This window comes from Lissotriton helveticus, chromosome 8 (assembly GCF_964261635.1).
Source record: "Lissotriton helveticus chromosome 8, aLisHel1.1, whole genome shotgun sequence".
NCBI lineage: Eukaryota > Metazoa > Chordata > Amphibia > Caudata > Salamandridae > Lissotriton > Lissotriton helveticus.
Genome location: NC_136069.1, coordinates 393,405 through 419,839, shown reverse-complemented (window position 1 = coordinate 419,839; position 26,435 = coordinate 393,405). Strand labels below are relative to the sequence as shown.

Sequence of the window (26,435 nt, the reverse complement as noted above, 5' to 3'; positions counted from 1 at the left end):
AGTTCGATAACAACGTTCGTTGGTAAGCAACTGTCAACTGTCAATTCACAGCTGACGCCATCAGTCATTCACGACCAGTATTGGTTCAGCATCATTGGAAGTTATAGCTGCGCGAGTGCGTCATCACGTCTTCGACGTAAGTACGTGACGCCATTTTGGATTGGCGGTTCTTTTCCTTTCAGCAGTGCATATTTACGTGCATATGAGACAAATTGGTATTCGGTTCGTGACTAAATCTTCGGTTTTCATCTCTACGCTTGTTTGGTTAAAAAGGTGTTTGGGTATTAACCTTCCCTCTCTGCCTTTCACACGTAAAGAAGTGCATTTCTTCCTTTCAGTCGAGTATATTGTATTTGCATTTAGACTGTCATTTCTCAGCTGACGGCATTCGTCAGGATGACAGCTCTTTATTCAGCATCATCGGCTATTCACGCTTCGTGAGTAAGTCAAGTACGTGAAGACAATTTGTTTAGCAAATAATGTCCTGTCAGCATCACACATCGTCGTGTTTATTTTGCAGCTAATTAAATACAATAAAACAGTGTTCAAAGTGTCATTTCCATCGCTGATCATAACGGAAGGTAAACGGATATAATTGGCATTTTAAGGAAGAGTAAAAGGACAGACCTGCTTATTTAATGAGTAGATTGGATGCTTCTTTTTCGTCGTAACCTTTATCAGTCAAAGTGTTTTCTTATTCAAGTGCTCAAATTAAAACATTTCAAGAGTAGTGATTTATTCAAGTAACAAGTACAGTTTATGTATTCAGTGTGTTCTAAATATGTACCCTGGTTCTCTTAATCATAAAGCTGATTCCTTAAGTTGTCCAGCAGTTATGAAAAGATGCACAAGATATGTGTTCCAGTATTGTTCTTTAGCTAGGGCCTAATGTGGATTCTTGCCTTTCTTATTGATCCTACAGCATTCAGGAAATATTAGATTAATATGCTTATCATTTCGAACATTTTCTTAGCATAAGTTTATGCGGCAGAAAGGAGTAGAAACTTAGAAAAGTGGAGAGATAAAGTCACAGTTAAGTGATCCTAATCACGGATCTTACTATCCCGCGTGTTAGATTTGGTGTCATTCATTTTGTTTCCCTCCCATCAGGAGCCTGTAATGAATTATCTCTGTGTAGGTAAGTATATATATAGTTTGATGTACTTTTAGAAGAACAATTTTTTTTATTGTTTTCATGCAGATAATAGGAAATATTCCCACATAGTACATTTCATTGTTCATAGGGCATTCCGTGTAGAGAAATAGTACAGCATTCAGTATACCAAATATAAAGCGATACCGCATGGATGGTATATTTTTGTCATAAACTGCTTTAAGAAGATAGTGAGGCAGTGCATGGAGTACTTGTTTTGTGACAATCTCCATGGGATAAGGGTCGAACCGGAGCTAGACATTGTCTCTAACCCTGCTTATCTTGCTCACTTCTAGGTGTATTAGCATGTTTGTGAGTTTCAAGGGCTACACATATTGCATCAATTGAAAGCTATCTTCAACACTTATCAGAAATGACTGTTATCAATTTTCAAAAAATAAGATGAAAACCTGTCTTCTACTCATTCAAGTAGAACTTGTTAATCAATCTAGATTGTCTCCCCTTTGCTTTAAAAACTTCAAATGTTGTGTCACTTTAAAGAAAAACTACCCCGTAACATATGGAAAATAAATATGTGACCGTTAGTAGGTTAATTTATTCTTAGAAGGTTTTCAAATCTTTTAGTGTTCTTATTTAATGTTGCTTTTGACTCATAGTGGTGTCTTGCTTGAGAATGTGCACATTTAGGTGACATCTCCTGTACTAACACTGCTACTAGTTCCTCAGCATTGTCCCTAATTCTGGTGAGACCCCAAAGTGCCACCTGATACTGATACAGCCAGCCCCATCAAACAACTGTATTATTGGAAGTAAACCTTGGTCTTCAAATCGTAATCTGATTAATGTTTTTAGAACATTGTGCATGTGGACAAAGATGTGAATGTTTAAAGAAGAAGAGAATTGCGTGTATCTTATCTCCCAATAGAGTTACACTCATTTTTATTATTGTTGTACTCTTTTTTTGTGGTAAGTCACATTTATTAATACTTTGTTGAAAATTGTGATGTTACCACTTGTGACAAGCATAGTACGCAATGCACATAAATGCTATGTATCTCCTTCCCAACTCATCCCTTCTCAATGGTGCATTAGATGGGCCTGCACCACTTTTCATTTTTATGCAAGCTTTTCAGCACAGTGACTATGCTGTAGTTATGGACTGCCTATGCTCATGTTTCCCACCGAGGGCACCCCGAAATTCTAGAGTACTCTCCATTATTTTCTCCAAATCCACGGACTCTTTGGAGGAAGTAAAAGTTTTCTCATGGACGGTATTTATCAGTAAAAGACATTGTTCATGAGGGATGGTTGTGGTGATCGAGGTTTCCTCAAGGAAAATTGGAAGAAAAAAAAAATGAAGAAGGAGACAGTGTGGATGACAACGTTTTATTATTCACTTGTAGGAATGACAACGCATATTAAGCCATCGGAATAGAGTTGTTGTGGGTCTAGTAATATCATCATATGTATTTACTACGTATTCACTATGTTTCCCGTTTGTGCTTTGAGGGTTGGAAGGAGCTTACTTCATTCATCATTTATTCCAGTTATCCTGTGCACTTAACTAACATGAAAGTTTGTAAAATGTTCTTCCCCAAAAAAGGGAGATGTTGTGGTTCTAGTTGTTTAATGGTTCACTACGTTCCTATTGGTTGCTAGGCACGTGCACATCTAGAATGTCTAGCAGGTATAAGTATGACGTCAGAGATGGCATTGTTGGATTTCACCCTGACTCTGTGTAGTCACCACTCCTCGCACAAGCTCTTTTACCTTACAAATAAAATTCATAAAGTTCATTCCTTTCTTCTGGAGTTTCTTCATTTCCATATCACTACAGTCTCCTACCTGACCAGTGCAGACATTTCCAGGCTCTGTCCCCCACCTGGGGGGGCAGGTGCAGACATGTCCAGGCTCTGTCCCCTTCCTGGGGGGGCAGGTGCAGATCTGGGCTGGGGGGTCCTGTGAGCCTCTGAAAGTGTAGAGGAGTGCACAGATCCGGGGGCTCTTTCCTCCTTTGTTAGAGACCGGGCTCTCCTTCGCCGCCTGTGCTGACTCTGCCGTTAGTAACACAGAAAAGGTGTGCTTTACTCATGCGCATTAGGGCTAGGACACACTTGTTCGGGGCATGCGCAATAGGTCTAGTTGATGTGTCTCGTCCTTTGAGCATGCGCAGTAGGTCTAGTTATAGTGAAACAGTTTAGGCCTGTGCAATAGAAGTTCCCTTGACTCATAAAATGCGCATGCGCAGTAAGTCTAATTGTTGTGATTCATGATCTGGGCATGCGCAGTAGGTATTATGACTCTAGTCGCGGGCATGCGCACGAGGTCGGCAGTCCATGTTTCGGGCATGCGCAGTGCGCCGTCAGCGTCTGTTGTGCATCTTGTGTGAGGCCGGTGCCGACCGTCCGTGTGTCCGGGAGGTCCGCGCGCTCCTCGTTGATTGGAAGGGACGAGTCTGTGTCGGTTCTGGGTCTTCAAGGAGGTTCCTTCACTGCAGCCTCAGCGTCGAGGTCCCTCCCGGACTCCGGCAGAGAGCAGCGCTGCGAGGCCGCGGAGGCGCCATGAACCGGCTGGAGCCCGAGGCGGTGAGTGGGGGCCGCAGGAATGAGCGCGACGTGGACTCGGGGTATATCAGTGCCAGAAGCGAGCTCAGTCTGCGTTTGACCCCTTTCCGCCCTCTGCCCCCCTTTCCGCCCTCTGCCCCCCTTCCGCCCTCTGCCCCCCTTCCGCCCTCTGCCCCCCTTCCGCCCTCTGCCCCCCTTCCGCCCTCTGCCCCCCTTCCGCCCTCTGCCCCCCTTCCGCCCTCTGCCCCCCTTCCGCCCTCTGCCCCCCTTCCGCCCTCTGCCCCCCTTCCGCCCTCCTTCCGCCCTCTGCCCCCCTTCCGCCCTCTGCCCCTTTCCGCCCTCTGCCCCCCTTCCGCCCTCTGCCCCCCTTCCCGCCCTCTGCCCCCCTTCCGCCCTCTGCCCCTTTCCGCCCTCTGCCCCTTTCCGCCCTCTGCCCCTTTCCGCCCTCTGCCCCTTTCCGCCCTCTGCCCCCCTTCCACCCTCTGCCCCCCTTCCACCCTCTGCCCCCTTCCGCCCTCTGCCCCCTTCCGCCCTCTGCCCCTTTCCGCCCTCTGCCCCTTTCCGCCCTCTGCCCCTTTCCGCCCCCCTTCCGCCCTCTGCCCCTTTCCGCCCTCTGCCCCCCTTCCGCCCTCTGCCCCCCTTCCGCCCTCTGCCCCCCTTCCGCCCTCTGCCCCCCTTCCGCCCTCTGCCCCTTTCCGCCCTCTGCCCCTTTCCGCCCTCTGCCCCTTTCCGCCCTCTGCCCCTTTCCGCCCCCCTTCCGCCCTCTGCCCCCTTCCGCCCTCTGCCCCCTTCCGCCCTCTGCCCCTTTCCGCCCTCTGCCCCTTTCCGCCCTCTGCCCCCCTTCCGCCCCTTTCCGCCCTCTGCCCCTTTCCGCCCTCTGCCCCTTTCCGCCCTCTGCCCCTTTCCGCCCTCTGCCCCCCTTCCACCCTCTGCCCCCCTTCCACCCTCTGCCCCCTTCCACCCTCTGCCCCCTTCCGCCTCTGCCCCTTTCCGCCCTCTGCCCCTTTCCGCCCTCTGCCCCTTTCCGCCCTCTGCCCCTTTCCGCCCTCTGCCCCTTTCCGCCCTCTGCCCCTTTCCGCCCTCTGCCCCTTTCCGCCCCCCTTCCGCCCTCTGCCCCCCTTCCGCCCTCTGCCCCCCTTCCGCCCTCTGCCCCCCTTCCGCCCTCTGCCCCCCTTCCGCCCTCTGCCCCCCTTCCGCCCTCTGCCCCCCTTCCGCCCTCTGCCCCCCTTCCGCCCTCTGCCCCTTTCCGCCCTCTGCCCCTTTCCGCCCTCTGCCCCTTTCCGCCCTCTGCCCCTTTCCGCCCTCTGCCCCTTTCCGCCCTCTGCCCCTTTCCGCCCTCTGCCCCTTTCCGCCCTCTGCCCCTTTCCGCCCCTTTCCGCCCTCTGCCCCCTTTCCGCCCTCTGCCCCCCTTCCGCCCTCTGCCCCCCTTCTGCCCTCTGCCCCCCTTCTGCCCTCTGCCCCCCTTCCGCCCTCTGCCCCCCTTCCGCCCTCCTTCCGCCCTCTGCCCCCCTTCCGCCCTCTGCCCTCCTTCCGCCCTCTGCCCCCCTTCCGCCCTCCTTCCGCCCTCTGCCCCCCTTCCGCCCTCCTTCCGCCCTCTGCCCCCCTTCCGCCCTCTGCCCCTTTCCGCCCTCAATCAATCAAGACATTTATAGAGCGCACTACTCACCCGTAGGGTCTCAAGGCGCCCTCTGCCCCTTTCCCCCCTTCCGCCCTCTGCCCCCCTTCCGCCCTCTGCCCCCCTTCCGCCCTCTGCCCCCCTTCCGCCCTCCTTCCGCCCTCTGCCCCCCTTCCGCCCTCTGCCCCTTTCCGCCCTCAATCAATCAAGACATTTATAGAGCGCACTACTCACCCGTAGGGTCTCAAGGCGCCCTCTGCCCCTTTCCCCCCTTCCGCCCTCTGCCCCCCTTCCGCCCTCTGCCCCTTTCCGCCCTCTGCCCCCCTTCCGCCCTCTGCCCCCCTTCCCGCCCTCTGCCCCCCTCCCGCCCTCTGCCCCTTTCCGCCCTCTGCCCCTTTCCGCCCTCTGCCCCCCTCCCGCCCTCTGCCCCCCTCCCGCCCTCTGCCCCTTTCCGCCCTCTGCCCCTTTCCGCCCTCTGCCCCTTTCCGCCCTCTGCCCCCCTTTCCGCCCTCTGCCCCCCTTCCGCCCTCTGCCCCCCTTCCGCCCTCTGCCCCCCTTCCGCCCTCTGCCCCCCTTCCGCCCTCTGCCCCCCTTCCGCCCTCTGCCCCCCTTCCGCCCTCTGCCCCCCTTCCGCCCTCTGCCCCCCTTCCGCCCTCTGCCCCCCTTCCGCCCTCCTTCCGCCCTCTGCCCCCCTTCCGCCCTCTGCCCCTTTCCGCCCTCTGCCCCCCTTCCGCCCTCTGCCCCCCTTCCCGCCCTCTGCCCCCCTTCCGCCCTCTGCCCCTTTCCGCCCTCTGCCCCTTTCCGCCCTCTGCCCCTTTCCGCCCTCTGCCCCTTTCCGCCCTCTGCCCCCCTTCCACCCTCTGCCCCCCTTCCACCCTCTGCCCCCTTCCGCCCTCTGCCCCCTTCCGCCCTCTGCCCCTTTCCGCCCTCTGCCCCTTTCCGCCCTCTGCCCCTTTCCGCCCCCCTTCCGCCCTCTGCCCCTTTCCGCCCTCTGCCCCCCTTCCGCCCTCTGCCCCCCTTCCGCCCTCTGCCCCCCTTCCGCCCTCTGCCCCCCTTCCGCCCTCTGCCCCTTTCCGCCCTCTGCCCCTTTCCGCCCTCTGCCCCTTTCCGCCCTCTGCCCCTTTCCGCCCCCCTTCCGCCCTCTGCCCCCTTCCGCCCTCTGCCCCCTTCCGCCCTCTGCCCCTTTCCGCCCTCTGCCCCTTTCCGCCCTCTGCCCCCCTTCCGCCCCTTTCCGCCCTCTGCCCCTTTCCGCCCTCTGCCCCTTTCCGCCCTCTGCCCCTTTCCGCCCTCTGCCCCCCTTCCACCCTCTGCCCCCCTTCCACCCTCTGCCCCCTTCCACCCTCTGCCCCCTTCCGCCTCTGCCCCTTTCCGCCCTCTGCCCCTTTCCGCCCTCTGCCCCTTTCCGCCCTCTGCCCCTTTCCGCCCTCTGCCCCTTTCCGCCCTCTGCCCCTTTCCGCCCTCTGCCCCTTTCCGCCCCCCTTCCGCCCTCTGCCCCCCTTCCGCCCTCTGCCCCCCTTCCGCCCTCTGCCCCCCTTCCGCCCTCTGCCCCCCTTCCGCCCTCTGCCCCCCTTCCGCCCTCTGCCCCCCTTCCGCCCTCTGCCCCCCTTCCGCCCTCTGCCCCTTTCCGCCCTCTGCCCCTTTCCGCCCTCTGCCCCTTTCCGCCCTCTGCCCCTTTCCGCCCTCTGCCCCTTTCCGCCCTCTGCCCCTTTCCGCCCTCTGCCCCTTTCCGCCCTCTGCCCCTTTCCGCCCTCTGCCCCCTTTCCGCCCTCTGCCCCCCTTCCGCCCTCTGCCCCCCTTCTGCCCTCTGCCCCCCTTCTGCCCTCTGCCCCCCTTCCGCCCTCTGCCCCCCTTCCGCCCTCCTTCCGCCCTCTGCCCCCCTTCCGCCCTCTGCCCTCCTTCCGCCCTCTGCCCCCCTTCCGCCCTCCTTCCGCCCTCTGCCCCCCTTCCGCCCCCCTTCCGCCCTCTGCCCCCCTTCCGCCCTCTGCCCCTTTCCGCCCTCAATCAATCAAGACATTTATAGAGCGCACTACTCACCCGTAGGGTCTCAAGGCGCCCTCTGCCCCTTTCCCCCCTTCCGCCCTCTGCCCCCCTTCCGCCCTCTGCCCCCCTTCCGCCCTCTGCCCCCCTTCCGCCCTCTGCCCCCCTTCCGCCCTCTGCCCCCCTTCCGCCCTCCTTCCGCCCTCTGCCCCCCTTCCGCCCTCTGCCCCTTTCCGCCCTCAATCAATCAAGACATTTATAGAGCGCACTACTCACCCGTAGGGTCTCAAGGCGCCCTCTGCCCCTTTCCCCCCTTCCGCCCTCTGCCCCCCTTCCGCCCTCTGCCCCTTTCCGCCCTCTGCCCCCCTTCCGCCCTCTGCCCCCCTTCCCGCCCTCTGCCCCCCTCCCGCCCTCTGCCCCTTTCCGCCCTCTGCCCCCCTTCCGCCCCTTTCCGCCCTCTGCCCCTTTGCGCCCTCTGCCCCTTTCCGCCCTCTGCCCCTTTCCGCCCTCTGCCCCCCTTCCGCCCTCTGCCCCCCTTCCGCCCTCTGCCCCCCTTCCGCCCTCTGCCCCTTTCCGCCCTCTGCCCCTTTCCGCCCTCTGCCCCTTTCCGCCCTCTGCCCCTTTCCGCCCTCTGCCCCTTTCCGCCCTCTGCCCCTTTCCGCCCTCTGCCCCTTTCCGCCCTCTGCCCCTTTCCGCCCTCTGCCCCTTTCCGCCCTCTGCCCCTTTCCGCCCTCTGCCCCCCTTCCGCCCTCCTTCCGCCCTCTGCCCCCCTTCCGCCCTCCTTCCGCCCTCTGCCCCCCTTCCGCCCTCTGCCCTCCTTCCGCCCTCTGCCCCCCTTCCGCCCTCCTTCCGCCCTCTGCCCCCTTCCGCCCTCCTTCCGCCCTCCTTCCGCCCTCTGCCCCCCTTCCGCCCTCTGCCCCTTTCCGCCCTCAATCAATCAAGACATTTATAGAGCGCACTACTCACCCGTAGGGTCTCAAGGCGCCCTCTGCCCCTTTCCCCCCTTCCGCCCTCTGCCCCCCTTCCGCCCTCTGCCCCTTTCCGCCCTCTGCCCCCCTTCCGCCCTCTGCCCCCCTTCCGCCCTCTGCCCCCCTTCCGCCCTCTGCCCCCCTTCCGCCCTCTGCCCCCCTTCCGCCCTCTGCCCCCCTTCCGCCCTCTGCCCCCCTTCCGCCCTCTGCCCCCCTTCCGCCCTCTGCCCCCCTTCCGCCCTCTGCCCCTTTCCGCCCTCTGCCCCTTTCCGCCCTCTGCCCCTTTCCGCCCTCTGCCCCTTTCCGCCCTCTGCCCCTTTCCGCCCTCTGCCCCTTTCCGCCCTCTGCCCCTTTCCGCCCTCTGCCCCTTTCCGCCCTCTGCCCCCTTTCCGCCCTCTGCCCCCCTTCCGCCCTCTGCCCCTTTCCGCCCTCTGCCCCTTTCCGCCCTCTGCCCCTTTCCGCCCTCTGCCCCCCTTCCGCCCTCTGCCCCCCTTCCGCCCTCTGCCCCCCTTCCGCCCTCTGCCCCCCTTCCGCCCTCTGCCCCCCTTCCGCCCTCTGCCCCCCTTCCGCCCTCTGCCCCCCTTCTGCCCTCTGCCCCCCTTCCGCCCTCTGCCCCCCTTCCGCCCTCTGCCCCTTTCCGCCCTCTGCCCCTTTCCGCCCTCTGCCCCTTTCCGCCCTCTGCCCCTTTCCGCCCTCTGCCCCTTTCCGCCCTCTGCCCCTTTCCGCCCTCTGCCCCTTTCCGCCCTCTGCCCCTTTCCGCCCTCTGCCCCTTTCCGCCCTCTGCCCCCTTTCCGCCCTCTGCCCCCCTTCCGCCCTCTGCCCCCCTACCCGCCCTCTGCCCCCCTACCCGCCCTCTGCCCCCCTACCCGCCCTCTGCCCCCCTACCCGCCCTCTGCCCCCCTACCCGCCCTCTGCCCCTTTCCGCCCTCTGCCCCCCTACCCGCCCTCTGCCCCTTTCCGCCCTCTTCCCCTTTCCGCCCTCTTCCCCTTTCCGCCCTCTGCCCCCCTTCCGCCCTCTGCCCCCCTTCCGCCCTCTGCCCCCCTTCCGCCCTCTGCCCCCCTTCCGCCCTCTGCCCCCCTTCCGCCCTCTGCCCCCTTCCGCCCTCTGCCCCCTTCCGCCCTCTGCCCCCCTTCCGCCCTCTGCCCCCCTTCCGCCCTCTGCCCCCCTTCCGCCCTCTGCCCCCCTTCCGCCCTCTGCCCCCCTTCCGCCCTCTGCCCCCTTCCGCCCTCTGCCCCTTTCCGCCCTCTGCCCCTTTCCGCCCTCTGCCCCTTTCCGCCCTCTGCCCCTTTCCGCCCTCTGCCCCTTTCCGCCCTCTGCCCCCCTTCCGCCCTCTGCCCCCCTTCCGCCCTCTGCCCCCCTTCCGCCCTCTGCCCCCCTTCCGCCCTCTGCCCCCCTTCCGCCCTCTGCCCCTTTTACGCCCTCTGCCCCCCTTCCGCCCTCTGCCCCTTTTACGCCCTCTGCCCCTTTTACGCCCTCTGCCCCTTTTACGCCCCCTTTTACGCCCCCTTTTACGCCCCCTTTTACGCCCTCTGCCCCTTTTACGCCCTCTGCCCCTTTTACGCCCTCTGCCCCTTTTACGCCCTCTGCCCCTTTTACGCCCTCTGCCCCTTTTACGCCCTCTGCCCCTTTTCCGCCCTCTTCCCCCCTTCCGCCCTCTGCCCCCCTTCCGCCCTCTGCCCCCCTTCCGCCCTCTGCCCCCCTTCCGCCCTCTGCCCCCCTTCCGCCCTCTGCCCCCCTTCCGCCCTCTGCCCCCCTTCCGCCCTCTGCCCCCCTTCCGCCCTCTGCCCCCCTTCCGCCCTCTGCCCCCCTTCCGCCCTCTGCCCCCCTTCCGCCCTCTGCCCCCCTTCCGCCCTCTGCCCCCCTTCCGCCCTCTGCCCCCCTTCCGCCCTCTGCCCCTTTCCGCCCTCTGCCCCTTTCCGCCCTCTGCCCCTTTCCGCCCTCTGCCCCTTTCCGCCCTCTGCCCCTTTCCGCCCTCTGCCCCCCTTCCGCCCTCTGCCCCCCTTCCGCCCTCTGCCCCCCTTCCGCCCTCTGCCCCTTTTACGCCCTCTGCCCCTTTTACGCCCTCTGCCCCTTTTACGCCCTCTGCCCCTTTTACGCCCTCTGCCCCTTTTACGCCCTCTGCCCCTTTTACGCCCTCTGCCTCTTTTACGCCCCCTTTTACGCCCCCTTTTACGCCCCCTTTTACGCCCCCTTTTACGCCCCCTTTTACGCCCCCTTTTACGCCCCCTTTTACGCCCTCTGCCCCTTTTACGCCCCCTTTTACGCCCTCTGCCCCTTTTACGCCCTCTGCCCCTTTTACGCCCTCTGCCCCTTTTACGCCCTCTGCCCCTTTTACGCCCTCTGCCCCTTTTACGCCCTCTGCCCCTTTTACGCCCTCTGCCCCTTTACGCCCTCTGCCCCTTTCCGCCCCAATCAACACCCACAGACCGCCATCAGCTCTTTTCAACAGTTTTCTCACGTTGAAGGTTCAACTAGCAAATTGAGGAAATAACATATTATAGTACTCTACTTTGCCCAAAAATTTGATCAGGTCATCCTTACTCTCATTAAGAGTCAAATAGCTTATCATGTTTACTAACTCTTCTTTAGGTTTCACACCACCCCCAGATAACCTATGGCCCAAATATACAACGCCCTTACAGTTCAGTTTTCTGCCGGTCTCCTTTACTGTAAATAATCTTTCATGAACATTCCAAGTACCGACTTTAACCAAAGATCATGGTCCTCCTGTGTGGTTCTGGATACAAGAACATCATCCTAGTAAATTTTAACACCCAACAAATTACCCAATGCATTTTCCATGGCCCTCTGAAAAGATGATGCAGCTGAAAGAAAGCAAACACCATCTTAGTGAATTTAAACATCCCAAAAAGAGTGATGACTGCTGTAAGACCCATGGAATGTCTCTCCAATTTGATTTGGTAATATGCTAACCTAAGATCTACATTGGAAAGCACGACAGCACCGCAAGCTGTGACAACATTTCTGTGATATTAGGAAGGGAATATTTATCCACACCCACAGCTTTATTCAACCCTCTGAAATCAACACAAAATCTTATCTCGCTGGAGGCTTTGTGAGCCAATACAACCGGTGATACCTATTCAGGAAGCTTCCATTTTCTCAATAACTTCCTTCTTTAATCTGTTCAATTTGTCTATCATTGCCTGTCTCATAGAAAAGGGAACTCCCTGAACCTAACAAGCCACTGAAACTGCATTATCTTTTCAAAAACAATCTTGTGTACACATTCAGTAAAGCATCCCACTAAAAACATCTTGAAATCCCTGATTCTAAATATCCACCTTCTCAGTCAGTACTATTTCCAGGACTAAACCAACCTTTCTAGACTCCTTATCCTTCCCAACAAACGGAGGTTTACTATTAGGATCACTTGCTATCAGTGGAGAACTTCAAAGATCACTAGACACCTTCCTCCTCAAGACAACTGGTGCAGAGCTATTAGGATGCAACATCACTTCCAAATCACCACGGTTACTAGTTGATTATACTATCCTCCTTACCAGAGAGATAAACCTTTCCCACAGTGTTGTGTTCTTTGTATTCTAATTGAACAACAAAGCAACCCAACAATTGGATTGGTTAACCCTGATACACTACAGGTTTGATGTCTGGCTAATTTCATCACCTTGTTAATAAGATGTTGTTCATAAAACAATTACCGGGATCAGTGACATTTTCGTACCTGAATCTGTCGTCCCTATGTGAGCCTAATTGTGCACATTGTAGGTCTTATTCCCTTTTTGCACGTTACTATATTGTAGTGTAGTTCCTATTATCCCAATAGGCTCTGCGCATTGGAATAATACCTTCAATAGTATAGGCCTAGACCAGACGTTAACTAGGTCTACTACTGTTGATATTAGACTTAAAGTTTTGGGTTTGCCAGCTAGCTCAGAGTTCACTAGAAACTTTCTCGAATAGGCAAGGAGGAGTTGAACCTCCCTGGATAGACAAGAAGGGATTTAGTTTCTGACAACCATAGAACATGACAATTTTGCTCTCCCCTAATCAAGAGTGTATCTCTAGAGTCGTGTGAAAACAAAAGACGACTTATTTTACTCAGTCAGTACGTGCATTCTTAGTCTCACCAGATTGTAGAGAAAAGGAAGAGACGGGCGTGTTCAATAAAAGATGGTATTTATTGATCAGTCTCTTTTCTCATACAAGAGAAATGGATCGATATTATTGCAATACTTATGGTTAAGTAAAGTGCATACAATAAAAGCAGAAGTACAAAATAATACTGTAAAAACATTGATATGGTTTCTAAGCCATATGATGGTTTAAAATGGATAAAATAGATACATACACATATACATTTGACTAATCGTACTCAACTGGTGTTTCTAACTACGCCTACCCCGGTGTACCTGACCTAAGCCTAATACGTGGGCGGGAATAGAAAGTAGCAGTTTTAGTTAAGTTTGTTTTGCCAAGTGACTGACTCAAGAATTCTCTGCAAGGGGTTATTCAGTTCTGTACCTGGAATTTAGGATGATGGTTGAGGGATGGTATCTCTCGTCTCTGGTCTCGATATTCCAAGCTGCCTGCGAGGGCTGCTCGGAAGCGCCGGAGCTGGATTTCTCGGCAGGAGAAAGCAGCGTCTCGTTCTCAGCGCGTCAGGAAGGCGGGGCTGCGCTAGCGGGGTCTGCTCTGCTCTGGGCTTCGGCAAGTCTGGCTGCTCCGATCTCGTCACCACCGCGTGTGTTTGCATAGGGCAATATCGGTAATATTTATACCTTTAAGGTGCCGAGATTGACGTAAGGATGGACATAGATACGTCAATAAGGATGTCATACGACTTGGTCGTTAGCACATTCTTTTGCTGAAGTTCTCGGTGAAATCCAAACAATGGCCGCAGGGTTTTTCCCAGTGTTAGACGGACCGGGAGGGTCGGCCGAGGATAAGGGGAGAGGTCTCCGGGGAGAGCCGTCTCCAGTGAATCGTACAGACAAGTAACTCCCCCCCACAGACGGACACCCCACAATGATAAAGTTCAACGATACTTTATAGGTAATTCTTCAAGTACGGTAGAATGGTACAAGGAGGTCTGGACTCAGGGGTCCCCTCTATTCTGGTCTCTGTTTGGGAAAAGGGTAGCGGGACAGTCTTGTTACCAAAGAGATGGAAATAGCTCTCAATCCTCGAGCTCGGTGGTGTAGATGAACGGGCCGCGGCGGAGCCAGCAGGGCCCGAGATGGATGAAGGAAGACGACGGTCCGCGGCAGAGCCAGCAGGTCCCGATGAAGGTGGTGGTTACAAACGGTCCGCGGCCACGCCAGCAGGTCCCGACGACGATGAAGGATAGGGTGGTTCCCAAAGCCGCGGCAGCGCCAGCAGGCAAGACGAAGGTGCACAAGACAGAGCTACGGCAGCGCCAGTAGTCCGTCAAGGATGAGTTCTTCTTTGCGTCTCTCGACTCCAAGATACAACTCCCGTCCGGCTCTGGAGCTGCCCCAGTTATAGGGCTGGTGTGCTTTGATGTCCGGACCCTCGCACTTGGAGGTCGGGAGGTCCGGGATGAGGGGGTTCAGACACCCAGCAGGGGGGTGGAGCCAGCGCCCGGGGAGGCGATGGGCGAGCGGTACTTGGCGGGGGGGAGCCATCGACACCTCTTGCTCCCATTGACTGACCAAGTAGCCCGCTCACCTCCTGGGTGGATGTTGGTGCCGGAATGTCTGAGGCCTGGCCGGGCCCAGGGTTGAGGTCGATCGGGGGCCAGGCGGCCTCGTGGTGGAGTGTCCAAGATGGCGCCCAGGATGGGCGCGCAGGCCGGTAGTGGGTCGGCCTACGCGGTCAACAGGTTCGAGTGTAGGGGTCCCTGCGGGGACGGTGGACGTGTAATGGTGGTGTGTGGTACTTGCGTGGCTGGTTCGGGCCTGGTTGGGCCGGGGGAGAGCGGCCCTTCATGTGGCCTGTCCAACACCCAGGTTGTCATAGGTTTGATTTGTTTTGAGAACTCCGTATGCCTTATCAGGGGCTGGAGGAATATCGCTTGTCTAATTAGATTGCAAGCGTTATGACCTAATCAGATAACACGTTCCTGTGCCGTAGTGTGGCTTAATCAGATAACGGTTCCTGCATCATGGGGGTTTTCTGCATCATGGGATGGCTGCTAGTTAACTTGTTAACCAGAATAGGGTCAGGAATAGGGGGATCGATACAGAACCTATAGGAATACATCACACCCACTCCACGCTAACTATGGACATATTTACTAATCTAGGCATAGTAAAACATACTGTAGAGTTTTGTGTATACCTTACCACCCCAAAATACATAAAATGCATTTTGAAATTATCAAATATACGGAAAAAACAGTCACATGTATTATATGCACTCAAGCTGTAGAATAACGCTAAAGTAATCACGCATATCTATACATTATCACTAATTTGTATATGAGAATTTACACATGAAATGGCTCTTAATACAGAAAAAAGGTTCGAGACCATTCCATCACAGAATAAAATAATATATGAACATACCAGCGGGCAGCTAATGTCTATAAAGTATCTAAAAATAGAAATTTTAGTTCTCTAAGAATAGTTCTTACTTTAAGCAGAAGATAAGTGTCCCGAAAAATTCGTAAAAATATTTTGGGGCTGCTGGAAAAAATTGCTGTCCGTGAACTGGAGGGAAAATTGTTCATGGTATTTTATTATTCTAGTTGAAGGCCAAATTCAGGGAACGCCGTGTGCGAGCTTGCTCAAAAGTCTCTATTTCTGCTCTGGTGAGAACATCATATCATTTAGACTGTCGAAAAAGCTGTCAACAGCTTCCTGGGAGAGTTCCACTAACTCGGTAAAAGGTGTAACCATGCATTCGTGCGCATGATTGTCTCCATTGACGTTTTGATTAGTATTGCTGACAGAAGGTCGTACCTGATCAATGCTGCTTTCATCTTGAACTTCACTACCCCTTAATCGTAGTGGTGAAGCTTCCACGAATGCCGTCATCAGGATTGGTAGCCGTTGAGGGCAGCACAAAGCATGAGCCTTTATTGGACTCAACAATGTTTCTGCATCCATTGGCGCATCCGATTGTAGAGTCAGACAGGTGTCTAACACGCATTCTTCTCCGCATAGCAAGCACCTTAATACAGGTAAAACACATCGATGCCACATTGGTCGAAATGAAAGAAACCAAGTCATGTTCAGGTCTCTAAGCCGGGAAAGTCCCAGGATTTTTGATATCCGGTCCCGGTATCCAATGGCTCGGATTGTTTCTTCCCTTGTCGCAGGTGTTCTGTCTGTGACACGGTTTGCCATAACGAAATATAAGGACTAGGAATAGGATTCCTGCAATTAGTCCTAAAATGAGGGGAAGTCCGCCAAAAATCGAATGGACGAAATCTGGAAAAATACCCAAGATGGCTTTGAATGGTGTTAATGCCATCGAAAATACTGTCTTAAATACTTTTGAGACTCCACTGGTATCAGAAATATTTAAGATTTCATTCAGGATTTCTGCGAAATGTATGGGGGAATTAGTTGATAATAATGAGTGAATCTCTGCAGTCGTCCTTGCGACTAGGAGATCATACGTTTCTTTTGATGACGTGAGCCTGGTCGGCGTCTGAAGAAGCACTGTTTTCATTCTGCTTAAAGTATCTATTCGAATAGAAGTAATTTTCAAGTTGGGCCATGCCCTTGCCTCCCTGTCTGGAAAGGAGCTGGGGAACAATAAGCGTCCACAGCACTTGACCTTCGCAGTCGTAGTTACGAGATAAGGAGTCCCGGGCATAAGACTACAACATCTGCTGTCCACAATTAGAATGTAACTCCCATTATAGAGTCTTCGAAAGAATGGTTCTATCTCTGTTGCAGGTGCGCCTAGCTGGTGACATGAAAGGTTATTTGAGTTCCCTTCACAGGCTCCATGCAAACTAATTCCATTACACAGAAGTGTACCGCTCAGTGACATCGCACAATTATTGCCACTAAGAAACACTTTCTGTCCTTTATTACTGACACATGCATGTGAATAGGGCAAGTTCCATGTTGTTTTAATGTACCCTTTTCCCAATTTTTCGTACATGCCAGCCTGTATATATTTTTGGCAGTATTGAAACCTGAAGGTTGATATTGGAATATTAATTATCCCATGTATTATCCATTCACTGACAGGTCGTTCTGACATTGTCACTGGTAATCTCTTGAGTTTCTCAATGCTCAGGATTGTATAATCAGCACCCTTTTGTGCCATACTGATTTGTTTATCAGTAAGGTTAAAGATATTGAATAGTGACGTTGTGTTGATTAAACGCCAAGGCACATAGCCTGAACGCAGATTTTGTAACGTCCAGCCAAGTTGTACAATAGAACGCAATTGAGACTGACCGTGTTGTAACAACAGTAAGTCTTGCGATATTATGTCGATTGCTGAAGACACAATGCTGTCCAGAGAAAAAATTCTGGAGGACAGAGTCATTAACCCATTGTCCACTACAGAAAGTGATTTTTCCAAATTAATACGGTCAATTTCCCGTATTCTTTCTGCTGTCTCAATTTGAGTTACCTTCCAGGCCTCGTTGTATGCTGCATATACAGAGGCTGCTATGAAACGTTTTTGACGCTGTTTGCGCGGTCCCATAATGAAATCACGCAAGTCAGCACCATCAGTAAGTAAAGTTAGGTGTTGCTTAATTTCTGCTAGTGTGGAAGTTTGTAGCCATTGAAGGCATAATTTGCCCACACTGTAGGTGGTTATTATCCCTGGGTGTTGTCTTTGGGAATATCTAGGGTCTGGCCTGGTCAATTTGAACCCCTGTGTTTTGTTCAGGAATCTGTCTTGACAGTTATTAGTATCTGTGGGCCAGATCAACCACTGTTTCCAATCTGGATGTGTTCTGTTTTGGTTTAATACATAGTTTACGTCTATCTCCTCATCTGTAGAGTTATTGCTGTTCATTGTTGGTTTTGGAATAGACGGTTTATTTAAATCTTTGATTTTGGCTAGGCCAAGACAGGTAGTTTGTTGAATAGTGTCATTTAAGAATATAATTTGTTCTGGGATCATGCAGGCTCTAAACAAAGATTCTATACCTTGTACTTGCCATTCTTTCGTACCCCAAACACTTTTTACTTCAACATTTTTGTCCCAATAATCACAACCAAAAGTATTCATTTGTTCAAAGAATGAGTCTGAATATATCAATTTCGTGTTTGTTATCATGGTCTTTGTCCCTGTCTTATTTGACAATTTGAAATAAAATGTTTCAGCATTACTTGAGTTGAAACCTGAAAAGTATGAATATTTGTCATAAACGGTTCTTGAGCTTCCTTTTGGAGGGGTTGCACAATGTTCCCATTGATTATAATTTAAAACATTTCTAGGATGTGCAGATTTATGTAGAAAATGGTTACCATAGTGGTTATAACAGTACATACTATCATAATTTGTCGAACCCTGCAAATAATCATGTTTGGTAAATTTAGCAGACATCACTAAGTCAGACATCATATTATTTATACTTTCAAAGTCCCAATCATCAGCAAATGAGCTTGGTTTTACAAAGTCACTCAACGAGATCTTAATTTGGTGTGGATATTTCAGGATTTCAACCGTACCATAAATTTCGTAGTCAGTGTTGTCCCATGCTACCCCACCCGGTATAGGATTGGCTGTGAAGTTGACTGAAGAAAGTTCTCTTTTCTCGACGTGTGAAGATGTGTGTGGTTTGAGGATCAAGTTGGTTTTCTGACTTGCTGTGTCCATTTTAGCATATTTTCCCTCAATGAAGCGTCCCAAAGTTATTACCATGATGAGCCAAAGTATGAGGATAAATGCACCAAAACCCACCCAAAATTCAATCCATGGAGAAATCAGATATGTTTCTTTCAGTTGTTTCAAAAGTTCTTTAGTTTTATTTTTAAAGGTTTTTGTTGATGGCTGTGTTTTTGATTCAATGAAGCCTTCAGAGGAATCATCGAAGTTTATGAAGTAGCCGGATGCAGTTCTGTCAATTGTTCCAATTGCCTTAGGATTACTGTTTCTTGCATATTCGTTTGTTACTCCATTGTAGGTTGGTGTGTCTCTGCTAAATGTTTTTATTTGGGTTTTCAGAGGTCTAAGTTCCATTGCATTGTTGCATAGTCCTTGTTGTTCTTCTGTAGGCGTTTCGAATGTGATTAGCCTCTTAGATTGAACCTCTGTGTTTGTAGCAAATCTTGGTGTTCTACTACTTATCGGGAGTCCACTTGGCCTACTATTTGTTATCGGCCACATGATTGTGGTTTTACCAGGTCGATGGATACAACTCGGTTCTCCTTTTTACCAGCAAGCGGCGGTAGTACAACTGATCTTGTCCCGTTGACAGACAAGACAGGAACTGCTTTTCTGTAAGAAGGCCCAAATTCCTTCTTTACCGCGATCTTTTCTCTGACTAGATCCCCGACTTTTGGAATCCAGACAGGTCTTGCTGGGACAGGTGGTGGTTCTTCAGTGGTTGTTGGCTGCTGTTTCAACTTTATGTTGCTCAGGTCTTTTCTTGTTTCGTTTAAGTCCTGCAAAATAGCCAAACGATCTTTGATATCAAAGCTTTTTTCCTTCACCACTGAAGTCTGACTGTCGAGGTCTAAGACTAACATCCTAGTTCCAAACAATAATTCGTACGGACTGAATCCCTTCAGAGAATTTCTTGGCAAGTTATTTAGACTACTACGTTGGACACTTATTAGATGTTTGACCCACCCAGCTCCCGAACCTAATACCTTTGCTGTTATAGATTGCTTTATGTCACAGTTTTTTCTTTCAACAATTCCGTTCCCCTCAGGGTGAAATGGACAAGAATACCGCAATGCTATGCCCATGCTGGTCATGGCCTCCTTATAAGCTCGAGAGCTAAAAGCAGGACCCTGGTCAGAATGCAGCATGCCAATTGCGTATGTGCCGATAAAGACTCGCAAACCTTTTATAACAGTTCTGGCGTCAGCCGATCGCTGGGGCCACATCCATATGAATCTCGTGCATGAATCCACTGCGACCAGGATATATTTATAGTTACCATCCCTTTGTAAGGGACCATAGTGGTCCAGATAAACACAGGCTAATGGTTTATCTGAGATTAGAAGGGGCGTCTGTGCTGGTCGTCTCACCGTTGATACTTTCATTCTTTGACATATTTCACAGTCTAAAACATAGTTCCGTGTTTGTCTTCTCATTTGTGGCCACCAGTATCTCTGTTTTAATAATGATACTGTGGCTGAGACGCCAGCATGTACAGAAGCGAGCCCTTCGTGTGCCGCTATTATTAGTCCTAACCTATGTTCCATGTTTGGAATTGCCCTATCCCCCACTCCAGGGATTCGAGCAAAAGGAACATTGTTTGCATCAGTTATGTATGAGTATTTTACTGGAAAGCCTTTCGGGAGTGTTTCTATCGAATCCTTTTCTGTAGCGCTGACAGCCTGTAATATTTCGCTGTCTATTTTTGTTTTTGACCGTGTGATGGCAGCTACGGAAGCCGTTTGCACAGCTGCCTTCGCTGCCTCATCAGCCAATGAATTCCCTGCAACGTGAACGCCATCACGTTGATGACTCAGTGTATGTATCACGTGAGTCTTTGCTAGTTCTTTTTGTAACAGAACTACTTGTTCCCAGAGCATTTTATGCTTGATTGTGCCTCCTTTTGCATCCTTAAAACCATTCTGAAGCCAGATCTGCAAGTATTCATTGTAAGACTGAACGCAATAATACGAATCGCACACTATGAGTGTGGGGAATTCTCGATCGGTATTTTCAAGCGCCATCTTGAATGCCAGTAGTTCAGCTCGCTGAGCAATCTCCTAGAGATTGTGTTTTAGTGACGGCTGGTTTAAATTTCCCTTCGTGCCAGCGACCTTTAACAATCGCGCACGCAGCACTGTAAGCTTGTTTACCCCCCACTGCGGGTTGTGCTGATCCTTTTGTATATATTATACAGCCGTAATGTTCTAGAGGCAGAATTTCGGTCGGCGGAGGACATTCAAATTCATATTGGAGAAATTCTTGTGTTTTTAAGTTAGGATCAAATTCGTATGCCACGTCTGTTGCAGCAAGAGAATTAGCCCACTGTATCCACCTTGGATGTAGTGCTTTAGCATTCGGAATGCTTGCCTTTGTTACCGCCTCTAGGGCTGGTATCGGTGTCACGATTATTATTCGTTTACCTTGTGCCAGGGCTCGTTCTTTTGCTATAGCTGTCTGTGTTGCAGTAAGAATTTTTTCCGTTGGACTAAATTTCATTTCAGCTTTAGTGTACAAGTGTGATTTGAATGCAATTGGTACCTTTTCTCCCTCATTAGAGGTCAGGTATGTGAATCCGCATCTTCCTGGGATGACTCGAATCACAAGATTGCGTGTGTTATCACGTGTTTCTAATTTTGTTTTAATTAACATGTCTGTTTGTAAGGATCTCAAAATTTCTGTGTGTGTTTGAGTCCAATTGGTTCTTTTAAAATCTGGTTTTATTAGATCATAAAGGGGTTTGACCCTTTCTGCGTAATTTGCAATGTATGTTCTTCCGAAATTTAGGAAGCCTAGAATTGACTGTAGGTTTTTTAGTGTTCTAGGTCAGGGGTGTGGAATTTATTAAAATATCTACTTGTCCATGGGGCAGGTTGCTTCATAAATCTACTTGTCCTGTAACAACATCCACTTGTCCCTTTGGTGCCATGTAGTGCTGCCACAAGTTATGGCAGCAATCTCATTATATAAGAGCTCCTATATAGCCTCTCTGATTATACCAGGGCATATACCATAGTGTTTGAATACTAGTAATCATTTTATGTTGCCACGTTTCCGAGATCTACATACTGGGACTGATGATGGTGGTAAGCAGCAGTTCCAGGGTTGGAATGCCCTTTTGAGTCTGTGCAAACCTACTAACTTGCATGTTTTAAGGGTTTTCAACAAATCTTCTCTAACCTTTCCCTTACTGAGAAATGTTGGAAATGTACTCCTGTGTGGCAGACTTAAACCTTCTTTCAGAGTTGGGAAAAAAGTAGTTGGAGGGAAAATTAACTTTCAAACATCCAGGTTTTCACATGAGCAAATCTACACATGCATATTTGCTCATGCTAAAATGCAGTTCACAAATATTTTGTAGAAGTACAATTTCTTGCCCTTTAATGTCAATTCTTGTGAATTCACAAAAGCCATATACCAAAGGTGCACTTTTGCGACTTTCTTTAATAATTGGGCCCCTAATTTGGTCTGGCGTTAACTATGATCTTTTGTGTTTATTAAAATTCTCTCTCTCAGAATCGGCTGGCTTCACTGTGAGTGACAGCATTCTGCTCTTTCACAAGGAGCATATCGGTACACAAAGTAGTTTTGTTCAGTGCCAGTAACTAATGTGGCAGTGTCTGCTTTTTTGAGACCAAAAACTATTTTTGCGTTTGCCAATGTTTGTTATAATGGTGAGGGCCCAGCAGCTCTCACATCAATAAGGTTTTACAAAAGCCATGCCAAAACAAGTCACACATTGCCAAAACTAAAAAGCTGACCACCAATTTCAGACCTACTGGCTTTGCCAAAGCTTGTTTATTTTTGTTTCCCATAATCTTATTGAAACTGGTTACACAAATTTTCCAATATGAATATTTTTGGGAAATACTAGCATGCATCAACACATTTTACTAAATGATGCTGCAAAGAAATGGTACCTGAAATTTTACAATAGTTTAGCAAAATGTGTTTTTCCCTACTTTCATTTTTTAGGAACATTTTATATTGAAAGCAAAGAAACAATCTTGCTTTCAAGCTTCTGCAAATATTTGCATCATGCAAAGCCTCATGTTGCTAAACTTTGAAACCGTGTGTACACATTTTCATACTGGAACCACTGTCAGTAGTGCAATCAGAACGGACATTTACTTAGAGCGCTCACCCTAATAATGAAGGCTTTCAATTATTGAACCATAAATACAAGTTTGAACAGCATTAACACATGCACACAAATATTAACTTAACCACAGGCAGTTCCCTTCCCTGATCCTTAATGTGGTACTGCAAACTGGCAGCCAAAGGGTTTGTGCTGCAGGGGGTTGGGCCTACTTGTCCCAAAGACAAAATTCACATTAAAACTTGTTGCCCTTGACCCCAAACAATATGTCCTGGGCGTCGGGCTATAGGAATTCCACATCCCTGTAGGTGCTTGGAGTACGGCACATTTCTCTAGGAAATTGTCAGCCAGGCTTTTGCCTTCACTTGATAATTCATATCCTAAGAACAGGACTGTTAGATGGGCAATTCTGGATTTTTTAAAGTTGAATTTGTAACCCTCTGCTGCAAACCCAAGTATTATGGTGTTCACTCTCTTCAAGTGAGTATCCAAGTCATCATCTGTTAGGTATATGTCGTCGACATACGATAATGCTTCGTCATCATATGTTTGTAGTAATTCTGTTACTCTCGCTGAGAATACCCCTGGGCTATTCTTGTACCCCTGGGCTAACCGACAGAATTGTTTTTGAGTGCCATTTATTGAGAACGCAGACAAATATCTGCTCTCTGGTGCTATGTTTTGACAAAAGAATCCATTAGAGATGTCTAATGTTGTTTTGTATTTTTTGCGCACTATGTTATTCATTAGTGCAGCACTATGCGAGTTTTGCACTGCAAAGGTTTTGCAACATGAGTTAAGGTGTCGGTAATCCAAAACTAGACGATATGAATTGTCTGGTTTGGAGACCGGAAACAAAGGGTTGTTCATTTGTGAGGTGCAAGTTTCAATCACCCCCTGGTATTCTAATTGATCTAGTATTTCTTTTACCTGTTTTTTAGCTTCTTGCTTAATTGGGTACTGTCTTTGTGCAGTAGGTTGTGATTTTAACTGGATTTTGTGAGGAGGAGAGTCCTCATCCCATCCTACGTGATTTTTATATAAAGCAGGAGCTTGAGCTACTGCCCACTTTCTTGCAAGTGTATATTTTTTATGAATTGGGATATGATTTGAGAAGGCAGGCATAATTATTTCTTCGCCATGAGGGCACTCCCTGACAAACTCTGGTGGCCAGTCTTTTTCAGCTAGAAGGATGTCATAGCCCTCGGAGAGATTATCCCAAAATAGTCCCCTTATTTTTCTAGTCTTATCCCCCTCTATACGTAATGTTATTTCATATATTTTGTGAGGTTTGCTAACTCTGGTGTCTGCAGTTTCCACTTGAAGATATTCATTCGTGTCCACTGTCTCCAGATGAGTCATAAGGACTTTGCGAGCTATGCTCACTTCTGCTGTGCTGTCTAGCATTGTCTGAGCCATTCTCCGTTTTTCAGTTGTGTCCTCAGTATTCTCGGCATTGTTAACTATTTTAATACTGGCTACCTTCTTTTTTGGAAATTGTAATTTCTTTTTTAGATGAGCAGGTTCCTTGTCTTTGGACTTGGCGTGCTCTTCTCTTTGTTCTGATCGTCCTCTTCTTTCCGATTTCTGCGAGGAAGTCTGAAAAGATTGAGAGGGACGTGTATCAATGTCTTGATATCTATCAGGCTTCTTTATATTATCCCTATTTCTAAGGTTATATCTTTTCCCAGAGGGTTCACTTTGGGGTGACCTGTGTCTTTGGTTCGGAGATTTTTCTCTCCGCCGAGGAGACCTTCCTCTGGACTGGAATTTCTTTTCTTTAGGATTGGATTGTTTCTTTCCATCCCAGCTCTTTTTTTGTGATGTTGAATTATTATTAAAAAATATTTTTTCAGGACTTTCAATCAGTTGTGGTTTTACTGGTATTCCACCTAAACTATCTCTACCTAGTTCCTCATAGGACTTTTCTATAATTCTGGCAATTTCAGCTGGTTGGTCTGCTATATCTGTCTCTTTTAACCTCTGGCGGATCGCCACGTTTGCTGCTTCTCCCTTTATATTGGCTAGTAATATAGCCGAGACCTGCTTGAAGTCTTTTAGTAATTTCATACAAAGAGTTAAAGCGGGTTCTGGACCGTATTCATCTTGAATTTGTTTTAGCACATCTGGTATTACCGAAATGGATGGAACACCATGCGTTTTTGTGTAGATGGAAGCAAAGACTGTACCCCAAGTGTCACAGTCCTCCACGTGTGGTGCGATTCCCATTGGAAGACAGATAGTCAGAATCCTGTGTTTTTCTAACGGGGTGGTGTCTGGAAACACCGCCTCTATTTGGGTGATTTTTTGTGCTAACCAGAATGGTATTTGTTCCCGTTTAGCTGGTACTTTACCTAGGCAGGATTGTATGTTCTGTGGTGTAATTTTATTTGTGTTCCCCTGATGAGGGGTCAGCTGTGGAATTTTAATTGCTGGTTGGATTGTTGAAGTCCGCATCACATATTGGACTAATTGTCTATGTAATTTTATTACTTGTTTTAGCTGTGTTAAAAGCTCTGGTGCAGGCATTCTTTCAATGTCTGGATGTGGTGTGTATCCGGCCAGGACCGGCCACGTTGCTCCTGGTCTACCTAAGGGACCGAGCCTGGTGATGTGATTATTATGTTTTAGGGCGCCATTAAACAAGAGCAGGTGCTCTTGAAATTTAAGTGGTACTTCCACCTCCTCGAAAGGGGTATACTCTTCAGGAGGTTCCTCTGTTTTGTAATAGTGGAAGGCTCTGCGCATTGGAATAATACCTTCAATAGTATAGGCCTAGACCAGACGTTAACTAGGTCTACTACTGTCGATATTAGACTTAAAGTTTTGGGTTTGCCAGCTAGCTCAGAGTTCACTAGAAACTTTCTCGAATAGGCAAGGAGGAGTTGAACCTCCCTGGATAAACAAGAAGGGATTTAGCTTCTGACAACCATAGAACATGACAACTTTGCTCTCCCCTAATCAAGAGTGTATCTCTAGAGTCGTGTGAAAACAAAAGACGACTTATTTTACTCAGTCAGTACGTGCATTCTTAGTCTCACCAGATTGTAGAGAAAAGGAAGAGACGGGCGTGTTCAATAAAAGATGTTATTTATTGATCAGTCTCTTTTCTCATACAAGAGAAATGGATCGATATTATTGCAATACTTATGGTTAAGTAAAGTGCATACAATAAAAGCAGAAGTACAAAATAATACTGTAAAAACATTGATATGGTTTCTAAGCCATATGATGGTTTAAAATGGATAAAATAGATACATACACATATACATTTGACTAATCGTACTCAACTGGTGTTTCTAACTACGCCTACCCCGGTGTACCTGACCTAAGCCTAATACGTGGGCGGGAATAGAAAGTAGCAGTTTAAGTTAAGTTTGTTTTGCCAAGTGACTGACTCAAGAATTCTCTGCAAGGGGTTATTCAGTTCTGTACCTGGAATTTAGGATGGTTGAGGGATGGTATCTCTCGTCTCTGGTCTCGATATTCCAAGCTGCCTGCGAGGGCTGCTCGGAAGCGCCGGAGCTGGATTTCTCGGCAGGAGAAAGCAGCGTCTCGTTCTCAGCGCGTCAGGAAGGCGGGGCTGCGCCAGCGGGGTCTGCTCTGCTCTGGGCTTCGGCTAGTCTGGCTGCTCCGATCTCGTCACCACCGCGTGTGTTTGCATAGGGCAATATCGGTAATATTTATACCTTTAAGGTGCCGAGATTGACGTAAGGATGGACATAGATACGTCAATAAGGATGTCATACGACTTGGTCGATAGCACATTCTTTTGCTGAAGTTCTCGGTGAAATCAAAACAATGGCCGCAGGGTTTTTCCCAGGTTGTCATAGGTTTGATTTGTTTTGAGAACTCCGCATGCCTTATCAGGGGCTGGAGGAATATCGCTTGTCTAATTAGATTGCAAGCGTTATGACCTAATCAGATAACACGTTCCTGTGCCGTAGTGTGGCTTAATCAGATAACGGTTCCTGCATCATGGGGGTTTTCTGCATCATGGGATGGCTGCTAGTTAACTTGTTAACCAGAATAGGGTCAGGAATAGGGGGATCGATACAGAACCTATAGGAATACATCACAATATAAACATGCTTGCCATTGTGCTACGTTATACTTTCACGCTGAACCTTCAAATGTTTTACGTTCAGTTTATTCCCTGGTATTTAGTCTGAGCACCACCTACAAGGTCAAACAACAATGTCCCTTGTTATTCGTTCAAGCCGGACACTAGCACCTTGACATAACACAAGAATGCAGCTGTTATTTGTGTGCACTCATATTCTATCATGTAGATGATGGCATCAGCAAGCAGACACATGGAACAAGAGTTCTCAGACAGGAGCA

The 26,435-nt window shown here is 50.0% G+C and overlaps 1 protein-coding gene across 3 annotated transcripts in view; it reads left to right on the top strand.

Annotated features, from left to right (window-relative positions):
* The first annotated feature begins 3,484 nt into the window (after positions 1-3,484).
* Positions 3,485-26,435, top strand: part of LOC144772194 (uncharacterized) — a 233,405-nt gene continuing 210,454 nt past the window's right edge. The window contains exon 1 of one of the 3 annotated variants that reach the window (XM_078656323.1): positions 3,485-3,699. In XM_078656323.1, the coding sequence (XP_078512449.1) occupies positions 3,676-3,699 (24 nt within the window). In that variant the 5' untranslated portion in view covers positions 3,485-3,675. The remainder of the gene's footprint in view (positions 3,700-26,435) is intronic. The other 2 variants (XM_078656322.1, XM_078656324.1) reach the window with 2 other exon arrangements.